Below are 16,246 nucleotides of genomic sequence, written 5' to 3' on the forward strand. Positions count from 1 at the left end.
CGCTCTGGTCAACGAGTGTACAACCACTTTTCCTTACTGTCGTTTGGACTTAAGTCTGCTCTCAGGTCAGTGGCTTTCTTGGCTCAGGATGGTGATGTGGGAAATGTCTTCTTTCTCTTACCCAGGGCTGTTTGTGCTGGTGATCTTCAGTGTGTGTTCTGCTTTCTCTGCTCTTTCAGTCTTCTGTGATTGAATTAACTCCGTGGCCTTTTATTTCAGCTGTGTGTTGTGGAAGAAAGACTTCCTGCTTGAGTAGTATCATGGGAGAGTAAATCATTTCATATTCCCACGATATAGATCCCGCTGTGATATTTGTAGAGCTCTGTGCAAGAAGTGGTCCTCTGAAGATATATTCTGAAACATGAAATAACTTCATAGTTATGTAGTATGTTATGTAATCATAGTATGATTCTTGAAATTCTTGATTCTGATTGGTTGATTTCATTAATTACAGGTCTGTTTTTTTTTCCAAACACTCCTCCTGTCTGCCAATGCCAGTCAAATGCATCAATTTGAGTAAATTATGAAATTGGTAAAGTTTGAATATGAATTCAACTGATTCAGTTGATTGAATTCAGTTGATATGAATTCAGTTGATTATTTTTTTTATTAAAATTAAGTCAAGCTATTGAAACGGGATTCCAAAAAATTTTAATGGAAAACACAGAATTCCAGGATGCTTAAAATTGGCATGAAATGAAAACTCACCATCTATTTTGTGAATGATTCATCCAACAAATCATCAGCCTATGTACTTTTTTTTTCTTACTGTGTTGTTTTTTATGTCTGTGTTTGTTCCAGTGTCCTCCAATGGACGATAACATTGTTAATTATAAGCGTGCGCTGAAGTTATATCATCTGTTGCTTTAAATGCTCAAGCTCTTTAACGCTGGTTCATTTCTGATTGGCTGTCAATGTTTTTATCAGCTAAAAAATCATTATGAAAGTGATTAAAACAATACCGCTCTTCTGTGTCGTTATCGTTACAGCGGTTGTGGACTTTCTTATTCTTATTTGATATTTATAGTTATCATTTATAGTCATCATCCTTGATGTGACAGCCCTTTAATCTGTGCATTAGTGGTGTTTTTTTCAGTGACTCTGAAATCGACACAACAATAGGTGGCGGCAAGTGACTAAGTCATTGAATCATTCATGCAACCTATTCATTCATAAAACTGATTAATTCATGAATGCCACTACTGGGTTGCTTAAAGGGTTAGTTCTCCCAAAAATGAAATTTCTGTCATTAATTACTCACCTTCACCTTCATCTTCAGAACACAAATTAAGATCTTTTTGAGCTTTCTGTCCCTCCATTGACAGCAATGCAACTACCACTTTCAAGGCCCTGAAAGGCAGTAAACACATCATTAAAATTGTCCATGTGACTACAGTGGTTCAACCTTAATGTTATGAAATGACGAGAATACTTTTTGTGGGACTTTATTCAACAATTTCTTCTGTTCTGTGTCTTCTCCGACGCTGTACGCGTGAGCAGCACGACACAAGCCTGTGATCCTGACGCAGGAGCCGGCCAATAGTGAGCCGGTCTGACGTAGAACCTGGAAGCGCTGCACTGTTTACGCTACGCGAATAGCGTCAGAGAAGTGAAGGGAAGAGAACAAATCGTTGAATAAAGTCATTATTTTTGTTTGTTTTTTGCGCACAAAAAGTATTCATCACTTCATCATAACATAAAGGTTGAACCACTGTAGTCACATGGACTATTTTAACTTTACAACCTTTCTGGGGCTTAAAAGTTGTAATAACGTAGACTGTCAATGGAGGGGCAGAAAGCTCTCGGATTTAATCAAAAAATATCTTAATTTGTGTTCTGAAGATGATCGAAGGTCTTACAGGTTTGGAACGACATGAGGGTGAGTAATTACTGATAGACTTTTCATTTTGGGGTGAACTAACCTAGCCTGACTACGTCAGACTTCTTACTTCCGCTCAATTTCATTTCGCTTCTGTACTCAGTCTGAGACAGCGTAATAGCTTTCCGTTTTCCTCCGGCCTGAAAACAGCCGGCCAATCAACGAACAGAGGGCGGGCTGAGAGCCGTGACGTAGACACTGATTGTACCGTGGATGCGTAGATTTACTTCACATAATCTGCTAAAGTCATTCACAGCCATGTTCACTCCGGTATTTCGCTCAATGGTTTTGTTTTCGCATCATACATGTGTTTACAGTGGAAGTTAGATCCGGCTGAGCCTGCGCATAACACACGCCATAACCAAACGTTATGTGATTGGCTTACGGGAACCAATGATTTTAAACTTCAGACAAGCGCCTCCCCTGCGAGAAAGAAAACGCTTTTCAATTATGCCATGCCAGACTCTGTCTACGAAGCAAAGCGAAGTAGCAGAGTTTGGTATTACCAGGCTAGAACTAACCCTTTAATAACTTTAAAAAAGTTTTTTGAGGGAAATCAACCTACCAATGTTTGAAATCAACCTAAGGCCCGACATACTCACGGCAAAGCTCTTTTTCTTCGCTTGGGGTAAAAAGAAGTTGAAAATACCTCTACAGCGATATACTGTTAATGTCCACACTGCTGAGAGCGCAGTTAGATGAACGTATATGTTTTGCGTGGTTTGCTCAATAACAAAATAAACACAACAAAACTGACAGCAGTGAGAAAACATCAGCTCAGAAAGCATCTGAATATAGTGACGTGGAAATGTTTGCAGCAGCTCTGCGATTCGCAGCAGCTTTACAGAATGAAACATTACGAATTAAACATAAAACAGTGTCAGTGTAGCTTTCGATTAAAATTACTTCTTCATTTTCTACTGTAAAGCAGCTGTCCAATGTGTTCATGTTTTTACTCGTGTCTGACCTCGACCGCCTGAAAGAAGGCGGAGCCTCAGAGCCACACCCACCTATTGCATCATCACCACGGACCAATGGCAGTTCAAAGTTCAAACTTCAGTTCGGCCTGATTTTGTTCAAAATGACGTCATACCAATTTCGTCTTTAAGTTTCACCTGTGAACTGCACTGTACCCTGCAATCACTTTATCATTCAAACAACAATATCGTTCCTCTGTGTTGTTATCGTTATATCATTCACGCGATTTGCTGTTTGATTCTCAACCCTTTTTTTAAAAGTGTCATAATTACATGTTGTGAATGTAAAGCTTATTGTGGTATCAGTTTAGCTTGGTCTCAGCCTTTTCAGCCCTGATTCTCAGCAGAAGTGTTGCAGTCAGAAGGTCTTCTGTGCTGTAGATCCACAGCTGGACAGACTCTCCCTTCAGGGCCTCAGAGAAACCCAACATGTGTGGTCATGAGCACACCACTGTTTCCCATCATGCATCACGCATCTCAGCACAGAGCACTTCATGCATCGCCTCTCTGTCCCTTACTTTTGTAGAGCTCATAATAATCCTTTATAGTTTGAAACGGGCGGTTTCTTCATTAGGGCGATTGGGCGACGCACCACCAAAGTGTGAAAGGGACTTTTTCAATCACATGCGCATTTAGCCACAGAGTTAGGCTAGCCGTCACTGTTGTTCTGCCTCTGGATATAGTCCAATCAGCGTCCAGTCGCGTTCTGTGGATTACCGCCTCTTTTTGGGCGATTTCACTGGCCGAGAATCGCCCAGTGTTCCCATAGACTTCCATACACAGATCTTTTTTTTCGCACTGCATTCTCTATGGGTTCTGGGAGGGCTAGCGCTAACGTGCTTTCGTGATCATACGTAAACTTCACTTGTGCAGCGATTGGTGGAAACAAATATACCTCTATTAATAATCTTTAAGCTGAAGTGACATCCAATAATTTCCTCAGTGCATAACTTACATTCCACGGACATATTCTCCATCTGTAAATATTAGAAAGTCAAGCAAATATTTCCATTTTGCTGTCAGGAGTGGACGAGCGTCCGCAGGCTAAACTGCCGTGAACGAGCGCCGCCGAACAGACGGAGCGCGATAGAATAGGAGCGCAATAATTCTGACTAAAATATACATTAACACTAAATTATAAATATATTTTGCTAAAATATTTATTGTTGAGTATTTGTTGTTGTTGGGGAGCATAAATGCTAAAGAATTTCAAACCTACTACAAGTGTATTTTTATGATATCAGTTTTGTTTTTATTTATTTTCATTTTAAGTTTAATAAACTTTAAAAAGCTTTATTTTGTTTTTAGATTGTAATGTTGCAATGTTAGGATGTAATGTGATTTGACCCCTTTTTTGGATAGACTGCAAGGTTACATTCACTATGTTTGTTTTCATAGCCTTCAATATGGACATTGTTTGTAGGACAATATTAATCAGAATATGAAATAAAATAAAATATTTTTTTTTTCTTTTTTTTTTTAAATAGAAGAAATGAATAAATACTGAGATTATACCATACATCGCCGTTTAGCCCCAAAATTCAGATTTCTTTGGCTATTGCCCTACCCTACCTTATGGCATGCTGTAAATGCTGAATTTTCCATTTTTAGCTAAGCAGTAATGATACATTATTATCACTGTTAAATGGTTATTTAACAATTAGCCTACATTCAGTCCTGCATTAATAATTCAGTTTGTTTGCGCTTTTACATCCGAAATGCAACATGCAAATTTACATGGGAAAAGCCCTCGACTTGTTCATGACTGTTTCAGGAAGCACGGAAGGGAGGGGGAGGGGGCGGGATGAGGAGGAGGAGGGAGGGTCGAGCTAGTTTTGTTTGACAATACTTCGAACGTGGCGTCACCCAACATCGCTTACAGCACTTCTAAACATATACTCAAACCAAAATTTATTCAGACACCTTCAACATTTCTCACATTTTCACAGTTATCCGCTATAGTTTAGAAAAATAACTACACAATTAGATAATACCAGTTTAGCTCAACCAATCACCAAGCGATGCTTCATTTTTTTTTCAGTCTGTGTGTAAAAATGTCACATTAGCAATTAAAAGAAAAAACACTTCAGCAAAACATGGTCAGGTCAAAGTGTCCGAATAATTTTTGGTCCCAAATTTGTATAAATGTTACTGGTAGTCGCTGTATGAAGAATATTTGGGTATAATATATGTCACAGTTTACTTTATTTTTCTATTCTCTCTCACATAAATGAACTATAGTGTCCTGCACACACTAGTAAAAAAAATGATATCTGGTTTGTGGTTTCTGATTAATTTTTGGTTTGACTAGGTCTTCAGACAGCTTTCCTTGTGTTTTCCATTTCGAGTGAGAGGTGTGGTCACTTTCAGTTTTATAGTGGCGCTCTTAAAACCAATGAAATGTGCTAGTTGTGGTTCTCACGTCAGAAATAAAGTCACTTCTCTCATCCCAAACAATGACTAAATTAGCTTTAAAAATAGTTCCATAAGATTTTTTTTTTACTTGGTTATTATTGTAGGTTATCTGTGATTTCACACTGGTAAGCACAGGATCTCTGTAGAAGGCTAAGAGAACTTCACACGCATTAGCATACTACTTTCCTCCTCAGTCTTCCTTCAGTTGTTTTGAGGAAGAATAGTTTGCTCTTCTTCTTCTTCTCCTCTGAGGTCTGGCTGGGAGAAGCAAGGGTTTGTGGGAAATGCTGGAGTCGAGAGATGAGCAGCAGACACTAGTCTGCGCTGAACTTTCAACAGCGCTTTATTTTCCTACTTTGACCGGCGATGTGTGAAGTTTACCGGCGCGTTTGAGCTCGCGTCTCCGTCGAGATGTTCGTGAGAGCGCCGTGCGAGGGCGGGAGGTTCGCGCTCTGGACGTGTACGTGAAATCTGCAGGTAAACAAAGACACTGGTGAAAGTTTGAGAACTGCACGCGACGCGACGCGCGCTTTATAATCGATGATGTTGTGAATAGTTGACGCGCATGGGTTAATAATACAAACAACTTCGGTCATTTTTAACGGGAGCGTTGCGTTCTATTGTGACGGGACGCGTCGCGTCGCGTCGCGTGCAGGGTAAACGTTGGAGTGAAATGTTTTAATGTTTCTCTCTTTGGTAAATTACATTGAGTCTTCCATAACGCACACACGAACTCCTTTTTCCATTAAGAAAACACGTTTTTTGGGGGGTCAAACGTTTATCAGAGATGTACACAACGCGCATACTTGGATATTTGGAGTTTCATCACTACTATCTATTATTATTATTATTATTAGATCCTCTTGTTGTGTCTGACCATGGCACATTGAATTGTACACACACACACACACACACACACACACACACACACACACACACACACTGCACTTGTCCAATAAGTTGTGAATAGGAACACGTCAGTCTACACTTTAAACACATCATGCACTTGTGCCCTAATGCCTAGTTGTAATGTTTAACTGCTGAGGCGTTGAGTGTGTGTGATAGATATTAAGCTGATGGGTGAGGATATGAGACATTCTGCCTGGACATCTTCATTGTTTTCACACCTGTATTCATGTGTGCTGTATGTTTTGATGGACTGTAGTGTGAAAACAGATGTTTGATGTGATCTGTTATGACTGCCTCCCTGTGGTGAAACTCTAGACTTACACCTTCAATATCAGAAACACTTCTCTCTTTACTCTTAACTAGATAAGAACATTAGGAGTGTGTGTGTGTGTGTGTGTGTGTGTGTAGTTACACTGTAACATCAAAGTTCTGGGAATTATTGCTTCAGACATAAAAAAACCCCAAATTGTCAGTTTTAATAATCAAGTTAATATTTTGCCATGATTTTGCTTTTAAAAAAATCATGGTAATATTAATATATTTCAGTGCTTGACTTTAAGATTATTATTTACTCATGTTTATATGCTAATTTGAGAATGAGGATGACAAAAACATACTTTAATACACAGCATGTACTTCTTTTTAAAGATTTAAATTAGATACTGCTTGTGTCCTGTCCGGGTGCCTATAGTAAGTATTGTAGCTTGTGTAACTACCTGGCAACATTATGGAAATATATTTATAACAATAACAAGAGAAAGGTAGAGAATAAGACTTTGCCTTTGTCTAGTTTCTCTAGCTCTGTTGTAAAGCAGAGTGTAGCGAGAAAAGAGAAGAAATGCACTTGAACCTGGGTCCACTATTATTTACTATTTTACCATTATTTTGGATAAGTTTAAATAATCAGTCACTCGTCTCAGCGCTGTGTTTGTGTCAAACTCTACAAGTATCGGCTCCACAATAACCGTTTCCCCTGCAGTGAGTTGCCTTTATGCAAATGCTTGATTATTAGCTATTCCTGAACGTAATGCTGAAGAGGGCAAACAAATCCTAGACGTAATAACTGGAGACGTTTAGTGCTTGTATCGATTATATCCTCCTTGTTTTTTGAATGTATTTCCAGCAGGATGTGATATTGAACCCTTAATGCTAATAGTTGTGTTTCACTGTTAATATTAGTTTTCTATGGATCCCAATGTATAAAATATAATACAGTCATTTCAGAAAATGCAAATGTCTGTTCTGTTACAGTGTGATGGCCTTTGAATAAAAGTGTGGCAAGATACGTTCTGAATAAGATAATCAGATCAGTGTTGGCCAATAGCATCATTGTGATCGCAGTGGTAAAATATTAGTGATTGATTGGCAACAAACTCACGTTACTGTACACACAGGCTTTGTAACTGTAAACAGGCAGGGCAAAAATATCTCGGTTGATATCAAAAACACAATTAAATAGCAGAGTAATAAATGTAGTCTAAATAGTCCTGCTGCTGTATGACAAATATTAATCAAACAACTATAGTGACTAAAGAAAGAAAAATGATTTGTTTTAAATATATATATTTTTTTTACTGTTTACTTGAAAAATGACGTTAAAAAGCTTGAAGCAATGTTGACTTCATTGAGAAACACTTGAAGGCTGAATACATTTAATGTGTATTTGATTACAGTATTTAGACTGTATTTCACATGTACTTATGTGATATTATGAATAATTTATGTGTTTCTGAAGACTGTATTAGCATATTTGTTGTATATTGAAGAAATAATTGCGTCCAGAAAGTCGAAAGAGAAACGAGTTCAGCCACAAACAGATGTACAGATATAGTGCGTCTCTGTTTCAGACACTTTCACACATTAAACCTGCTAAATTGCTGTAAAAATTGGCAGATTAGTGAAGGCATCACATTTGCTGCTCACACAAGCAACAGCTTTCAGTCTTTTACTGCTTTCACAAACTCTGAGACGTCAGTCGCTGGAAATGTCTTTTAAAAGCTGCAGCGTTTTCTTCATCATTTTTACCACTAATGTTACAGTCTCTGTAAATAGATTTTTAACCGTTACAAGTGTTGCATCAGTTCAGACATGATGTTTAAATGGTAAAATGCCTTTAAAAAGTGTTTTCTGGAGTAGTTAAGATGGCATTAATGTGTCTCAAAGTCTCGTGCAGGTGTCTCAGATCTTGAGTTATAAACTGCACTGTGCAATCTCTTCACTCATACTAATATCATTTTGTTTTGTAGGATATATCATAAAGGTAATGTTAAAGGTGCCCTTGCATGGATTATTTTATTATTTTAGAATGTGTCCTGGGGTGCCCTTATAATGTTAGTATGTTTTTTAGATAAAAATTTGTTATAATTTAGAAAAAAAAGGCATTTTTTCCTAGCCTGATTTTAGCCTCTGATTTGAACGCTCTGTTTGAAGGGACGTGTCTGTGTGAGACTTCAGTGTAAACGCCCACTGCTGTGATTGGCTGCTGTGAGACTTCAGTGTAAACGCCTACTGCTGTGATTGGCTGTGAGACTTCAGTGTAAACGCCCACTGCTGTGATTGGCTGCTGTGAGACTTCACTGTAAACGCCCACTGCTGTGATTGGCTGCTGTGAGACTTCACTGTAAACGCCCACTGCTGTGATTGGCTGCTGTGAGACTTCAGTGTAAGCCTGTTGATCACGTGAATGAAGATCCTATCATTGCAACGCAGTTTCTGCACTCTCACTAATGATTTCACCAATGCAAACATGATGTACGTACAGTAAGAGCTTTGTTGTGCAGTGTAACAGCGTCATTGATTTCATAACGAGTTTTGGCAAGTGTCCAGAATCAGATAAACTCGCGCTGTGTGATTGACAGCTTGGGCGACTGGAAAGGGATTGTTCTTTGATCGCTATCTGTATATTAATCAGTTTAAGTAAGATATTTTCATCCTACTAAGAGAAACGACGTGAAGTTGATCGTTTAGTCACTGGCTTGATTTACTGATGCATAAACAGTATTGAACGACTTTGAGAGAAAGATTATCTGTCTGAACTTGAACAATTACACATCAGACATTCACATAACCCACAGGTTCTTCAGGCTCGGATGAAGGAACTAAAAAAATACCTTTGTGTTCATTTGTACATCCAAAAACTGAGCGACTGCCATGCTTCGCTCGTTTGCAAGCCATGATGTCTCTCGAGGAAAAATGATTCGGACGATGATTCGGCTGCACAGTTCCGCCTGGCCTTGAACATGGGTGAGCATATGCAAATTTTTGGAGGAGTACATATTAATGATCCTGACTGTTGCGTCACAGTCGGTGTTATGTGGAGATTCGCCTATTTTTCAGGGGTGTTTTTCAAAAACGAGATTTAAATAAGGAGAAAACAATGCGGTTTGAGACTCACTGTTTGTCATGTCCATGTACTGAACTCTTGTTATTTAACTATGCCAAGATAAATTCAATTTCAAATTCTAGGGCACCTTTAAATTCTGTGCTTGTCTATTTTTATGTGCCATTGTTTGCATGTAAATCAGTATGCCATATTGATATGCCCAGTATTTTCAATAATTAAACATCTTATTTTCTAATTCTGTATAATGTGTGGTACATTATCCGTGCAGTATTAGTCCTATATCATTTTTAATGTTAAATCTCTTACAGTCAGACTACAAAAGTTTATAAAGATTTAAACTGAAATCATGGACAACTGTAAAAAAAAAAAAAGTGAGGAACTTTATTCTCTCTATTTTTCTTCACAATTAGCATAGTTTACTGTGGCCATGTTTCTAAACTAGGGAAACAGAAAGTAGTGCAAGGAAATTTCTATTCATTTTCTGTGTCACCGTTTATACAGTGAAGAAGTGACAGCGCTCTTGTCCAATCAAAGTAGAGGAGCAAAGACACGGTTGCATAACCGCCTCTCCTGCCAATGAGCGCGCACAGATCTCCGACTGGATATCAGGAACTTCTCTTTTCCTTTTTGTTGTCATTTGCTCAGGCACTCAACAGATGGCACTGTTAAACTGTGGTGAGGTGTGTGTGTGAGGACTTGAGGATAGCGGATACTGGACTAATACAGTATATTTGATGAAATGAAGTACAAACCACCTCAGTGAACAATACTATTTAATTAAAGTTTTCATGGTCATTCATCTTATTCAGTCAACCTCCTCACTGCATCTCAGTGTCACGTCTCTTTGTGAATGATCATAACCTTCTTCAGATGCTGTCCTTCATGACACAGCTAGTGTTTGTGTGTATTATCCCTCAGTGGCCCGAACAGAAGAACACAGATTGGACTCTGAGATCTTGGATGATGTCATTGATGTGGGAGGACAGTTTCTGATGTAGTTTTGGCTGTCGTGTCTATTGGCAGAGGCCTGTGGTGACATTGGTCTTCTGTATCGGCGGCCTGTGGATTTGGCTTTGCATTTGTTTCTCTCTGGTGAAATGCGTCTGACGATGCGGTCTAGACACGGAGATTTCAGATATATCTGTTACTGTTAGAGCGATATCAGACGGTTCCTCAAAAGCCGTCTACAGAGTTCAGTGGATGAACAGATTGAGATGGGGGTTTTTGTTGTTGTTTTTTATACTTTATGAGTTTCAAGACAATATTACAACAAAGCAAAACAAAAGACAAAATCAAAAGTAATACCCAGAAAAGAGAAAATAAAGAAGACTAAAAAAAAGAAAGAAAAATGGTCAATAAAAGTGTGGCTTAACAAAACAATGAAAGTGCACAGTCTGCATGATTAACTGTGCGTTCACACCGCAGGACAGCAAACGCGAGTTCATTTTCTGTCATCTTTGCAGGACTGTGATATGAAGAGTGCAAAGGAACATGTTTTGGCAACTGTATTAAAGTGAATAGCACATAATAGGCACAATAAACATGAATATTGGTACAGTATGCGTCACATGACTAAACGTACAGTACGTCATTGTTTTTAAATGCCTCCGTTCTGACAGTCCACACTACAATGCTAAAACAGCGTTTTCAAATTTATCCACTTTGAAGAGCGTTTTCAAAAAGCTTTGTTTTCATGAATAATAACGCCATCTCAGTGTGGACGGAAGGCCAAAACGGTGAGAAATTAGTGTGGACAAGGCCTAAAACATATTAAAAAACTTTTTTTTCTAACTGACTAGCCGGTTGTTGTGTGATTGTACCGGTGTAATGTGCGGTTGTGTGTTGTGTAGCAGCGATGCAGGGCTGAAGGACGTGCTGTCGGACTGGGACTCAGACATGGATGCTGTGGACTGTCTTAAGGACTCAGATGTTCTCCACAATGGCAGCCGGAGGGACCATGAAGCGGCCCGGCGTCTGGCCCGGCGGCTTTACCACCTCGAGGGCTTCCGGCGCTCCGATGTGGCCAAACACCTGGGCAAGAAGTGAGTGCTTTCAGACATACATTCAGCTCGGGGTTTTCCTCCTTTGTTTGATTGGATACCTGTTTTATAACCACAAACCAGATGAATATGAAAAACATTGGCCTCTAACTTGAATCTGAAGAACAAAAACCTGCAGAAAAACATGTAGATGCTTGCTTTGAGTCTGATTGGTTGGCAGGTAGTTCTGGGTTTATTGACCACATTACACTTCTGTATCACTTCACCATGTTGTCAATTAATTCTCTCTGATAAAGCCACTGCAGAAACCAACTAATCGACCGTTTAACCACTGAATGAGTCCGGCATGTACCTTATGTTGCGAAGCCATCTTCTTAGTTTAAGGGCACATCACATATTAATTGTTATTAAGGTGAAAATGTTTTATTTGCAACCAGAGCATGATTTCTGCAATTTAGAGCACAATTCAAAAAGGAATTACCATGAGCCAGACAATGCTCGTTGTTGCAGCATTAAAACGTAGCATTGTCGGGCGCGACTCCGGCGAACCGAGGTCGATTCCCAGCTCGAGGTCCTTTACCGATCCTGTTCCCCTCTCTCTCTATCCCACGCTTTCCTGTCAAAATCTCTACTGTCCTATCCAATAAAGCCACAAAAAGGCCAAAAGCATAACTTTAAAAAAAAAGCATGTTTAAAAGCATTTCCAGGTTTGCACAAAAAAATGGTGCATGAATGTTTCAATACAAATGTTTTGCCGTACATTTACACTTCAGACTCCTCTAGTTTTTCGTTCCTTGACACAGTCAAGACTTTGACTTGGTTACTTGGGATTTACAGACAAATACATTAAGGCATCATATTTTAAACAGAATTTAAGCCCTCATTACTGCAGTATTACTCTTTAAAACTGCTTTGAAAAGAGCTATATAAATAAATGCTGTGAGTTTAATGTCAGAGGTGGGTCCAGTTGTGCATGTGGAAACCCAATTCACTGTATTCCCTCTTGATTTTTAAATTGGCACAGCTCTGTCCATGCCTTTAAAACAAATTTGACACTCTATTTATATTTTCTCAACAAAGATCTTGTAACTACAAGCTGATTATAATGGGATTCATACATTGCATAGCATGGATAAGAGCATCCAAAACAGCTTAATTCCAGTAATCTTCTAGTTTACTGCGGTAAACTGTGCTCAGTGTTTTCTCAGATATGGTTCTGTCAGATGTGTGTGTGAGCTCAGGTCAGTGACTGCACTGGAGCAGTTAAACACCCTCAGTCCTCTTAAAGAACTGCCCTCAGCCCTCTCATTCTCACACACTAAATACAGATTTGAACATACAGGCACTCATCCATATTCATAAGCACTCTCAGTGCCAGACACGGTCCTCCAGAGGAGAGCATCATTACTCCAGTGTGCTCTCTAGCATCGCCTCCACAGCTGCCTCACTCTCCTGTTGCTGTCTCACTCTCCTGCTGTCTCACTCTCCTGCTGTCTGTAGACCATCACTGTCCGCAGCATGAGCTCATCCTGTCTCACTCTCCTGCTGTCTCACTCTCCTGCTGCCTGTAGACCATCACTGTCCGCAGCATGAGCTCATCCTGTCTCACTCTCCTGCTGTCTGTAGACCATCACTGTCCACAGCATGAGCTCATCCTGTCTCACTCTCCTGCTGTCTGTAGACCATCACTGTCCGCAGCATGAGCTCATCCTGTCTCACTCTCCTGCTGCCTGTAGACCATCACTGTCCACAGCATGAGCTCATCCTGTCTCACTCTCCTGCTGTCTCACTCTCCTGCTGTCTCACTCTCCTGCTGTCTGTAGACCATCACTGTCCGCAGCATGAGCTCATCCTGTCTCACTCTCCTGCTGTCTCACTCTCCTGCTGCCTGTAGACCATCACTGTCCGCAGCATGAGCTCATCCTGTCTCACTCTCCTGCTGTCTCACTCTCCTGCTTTCTCACTCTCCTGCTTTCTCACTCTCCTGCTGTCTCACTCTCGTGCTGTAGACCATCACTGTCCACAGCATGAGCTCATCCTGTCTCACTCTCCTGCTTCTCACTCCTGCTGTCTGTAGACCATCACTGTCCACAGCATGAACTCATCCTGTCTCACTCTCCTGCTGCCTCACTCTCCTGCTGTCTGTAGACCATCACTGTCCACAGCATGAGCTCATTCTGTCTCACTCTCCTGCTGTCTGTAGACCATCACTGTCCACAGCATGAGCTCATCCTGTCTCACTCTCCTGCTGTCTCACTCTCCTTCTGTAGACCATCACTGTCCACAGCATGAGCTCATCCTGTCTCACTCTCCTGCTGTCTCACTTTTCTGCTGTCTGTAGACCATCACTGTCCACAGCATGAGCTCATCCTGTTTCACTCTCCTGCTGTCTCACTCTTCTGCTGTCTGAAGACCACCACTGTCCACAGCATGAGCTCATCCTGTCTCACTCTCCTGCTGTCTGAAGACCATCACTGACCACAACATGAGCTCATCCTGTCTCACTCTCCTGCTGTCTCACTCTCGTGCTATCTGAAGACCATCACTGTCCACAGCATGAGCTCATCCTGTCTCACTCACCTGCTTCTCACTCTCTGCTGTCTCACTCTTCTGTTGTCTGTAGACCATCACTGTCCACAGCATGAACTTATCCTGTCTCACTCGCCTGCTGTCTCACTCTCCTGCTGTCTATAGACCATCACTGTCCACAGCATGAGCTCATCCTGTCTCACTCTCCTGCTGTAGACCATCACTGTCCGCAGCATGAGCTCATCCTGTCTCACTCTCCTGCTGTCTCACTCTCCTGCTGTCTGAAGACCATCATTGTCCACAGCATGAGCTCATCCTGTCTCACTCTCCTGCTGTCTCACTCTCCTGCTGCCTCACTTTCCTGCTTCTCACTCTCCTGCTTTTCTCTCTCCTGCTGCCTCACTTTCCTGCTTCTCACTCTCCTGCTGTCTGAAGACATCACTGTCCACAGCATGAGCTCATCCTGTCTCACTCTCCTGCTGTCTCACTCTCCTGCTGCCTCACTCTCCTGCTGTCTCACTCTCCTGCTGCCTCACTCTCCTGCTTCTCACTCTCCTGCTGCCTCACTCTCCTGCTGCCTGAAGACCATCACTGTCCACAGCATGAGCTCATCCTGTCTCACTCTCCTGCTTCTCACTCTCCTGCTGTCTGAAGACCATCACTGTCCCCAGCATGAGCTCATCCTGTCTCACTCTCCTGCTGTCTCACTCTCCTGCTTCTCACTCTCCTACTGTCTCACTTTCCTGCTTCTCACTCTCCTGCTGCCTCACTCTCCTGCTGCCTCACTCTCCTGCTGCCTAAAGACCATCACTGTCCACAGCATGAGCTCATCCTGTCTCACTCTCCTGCTGTAGACCATCACTGTTCACAGCATGAGCTCATCCTGTCTCACTCTCCTGCTGTCTCACTCTCCTGTTGTCTGTAGACCATCACTGTCCACAGCATGAACTCATCCTGTCTCACTCGCCTGCTGTCTCACTCTCCTGCTGTCTATAGACCTTCACTGTCCACAGCATGAGCTCATCCTGTCTCACTCTCCTGCTGTAGGCCATCACTGTTCACAGCATGAGCTCATCCTGTCTCACTCTCCTGCTGTCTCACTCTCCTGCTGTCTGAAGACCATCACTGTCCACAGCATGAGCTCATCCTGTCTCACTCTCCTGCTGCCTCACTTTCCTGCTTCTCACTCTCCTGCTTCTCACTCTCCTGCTGTCTGAAGACATCACTGTCCACAGCATGAGCTCATCCTGCCTCACTCTCCTGCTGCCTCACTTTCCTGCTTCTCACTCTCCTGCTTCTCACTCTCCTGCTGTCTGAAGACATCACTGTCCACAGCATGAGCTCATCCTGCCTCACTCTCCTGCTGCCTCACTCTCCTGCTGCCTCACTCTCCTGCTGTCTCACTCGCCTGCTGTCTCACTCTCCTGCTGTCTGTAGACCATCACTGTCCACAGCATGAGCTCATCCTGTCTCACTCTCCTGCTGCCTCACTCTCCTGCTGCCTGACTCTCCTGCTGTCTCACTCTCCTGCTGTCTCACTCTCCTGCTGCCTGACTCTCCTGCTTCTCACTCTCCTTCTGCCTCACTCTCCTGCTGCCTGAAGACCATCACTGTCCACAGCATGAACTCATCCTGCCTCACTCTCCTGCTGCCTCACTCTCCGGCTGCCTCACTCTCCTGCTGTCTGAAGACCATCACTGTCCGCAGCATGAGCTCATCCTGTCTCACTCTCCTGCTGTCTCACTCTCCTGCTGTCTCACTGTACCGCTGTCTCACTCTCCTGCTGTCTCACTCTTCTGCTGTCTGAAGACCATCACTGTCCACAGCATGAGCTCTAATATCTAATATTAGTATAAGGGAGATGCAGCTGTGGTCGCATGATATGAGCAAGTCAAGTCATGAGTGCTGTAGAAACGCGAAAATGATGAAAAAGTGCAGTATAATCGCAACAATTTGCACTGTACAGTAAATTAAAAGTTAAAGTGTTGTAGTAGAGGAATGGAGAGTGATTAAAATAGTAGGTTACCAACACAGCACAAATACAAACTACACGGCAAATATATATTCATAAATATATATTTTTGACTGCCCCGCCTTCCCCATTGAAGTTATTGGTACACTAAGCATCATGACTGAATATATTAATACCAATGCTTGATAGCCTCTATATTGAAATTCATTTGTCAAAAGGTGT

At 41.6% G+C, this 16,246-nt stretch overlaps 1 protein-coding gene across 5 annotated transcripts in view; it reads left to right on the top strand.

Moving 5' to 3' along the window:
- psd3l (pleckstrin and Sec7 domain containing 3, like) overlaps nucleotides 1-16,246 on the top strand; it is a 126,458-nt gene that overhangs the window by 44,995 nt on the left and 65,217 nt on the right. For 2 of the 5 annotated variants that reach the window (XM_084401477.1, XM_084401479.1), the window contains exon 5: nucleotides 11,374-11,565. In XM_084401477.1, coding sequence (XP_084257603.1) covers nucleotides 11,374-11,565 — 192 coding nt within the window. Of the gene's footprint in view, nucleotides 1-20; nucleotides 66-5,557; nucleotides 5,749-11,373; nucleotides 11,566-16,246 lie in introns of those variants that run through there. The other 3 variants (XM_084401481.1, XM_084401480.1, XM_084401478.1) reach the window with 3 other exon arrangements.

The sequence above is a fragment of the Rutilus rutilus genome, assembly GCF_951802725.1.
Source record: "Rutilus rutilus genome assembly, chromosome: 25".
In the NCBI taxonomy this organism is placed as follows: Eukaryota; Metazoa; Chordata; class Actinopteri; order Cypriniformes; family Leuciscidae; genus Rutilus; species Rutilus rutilus.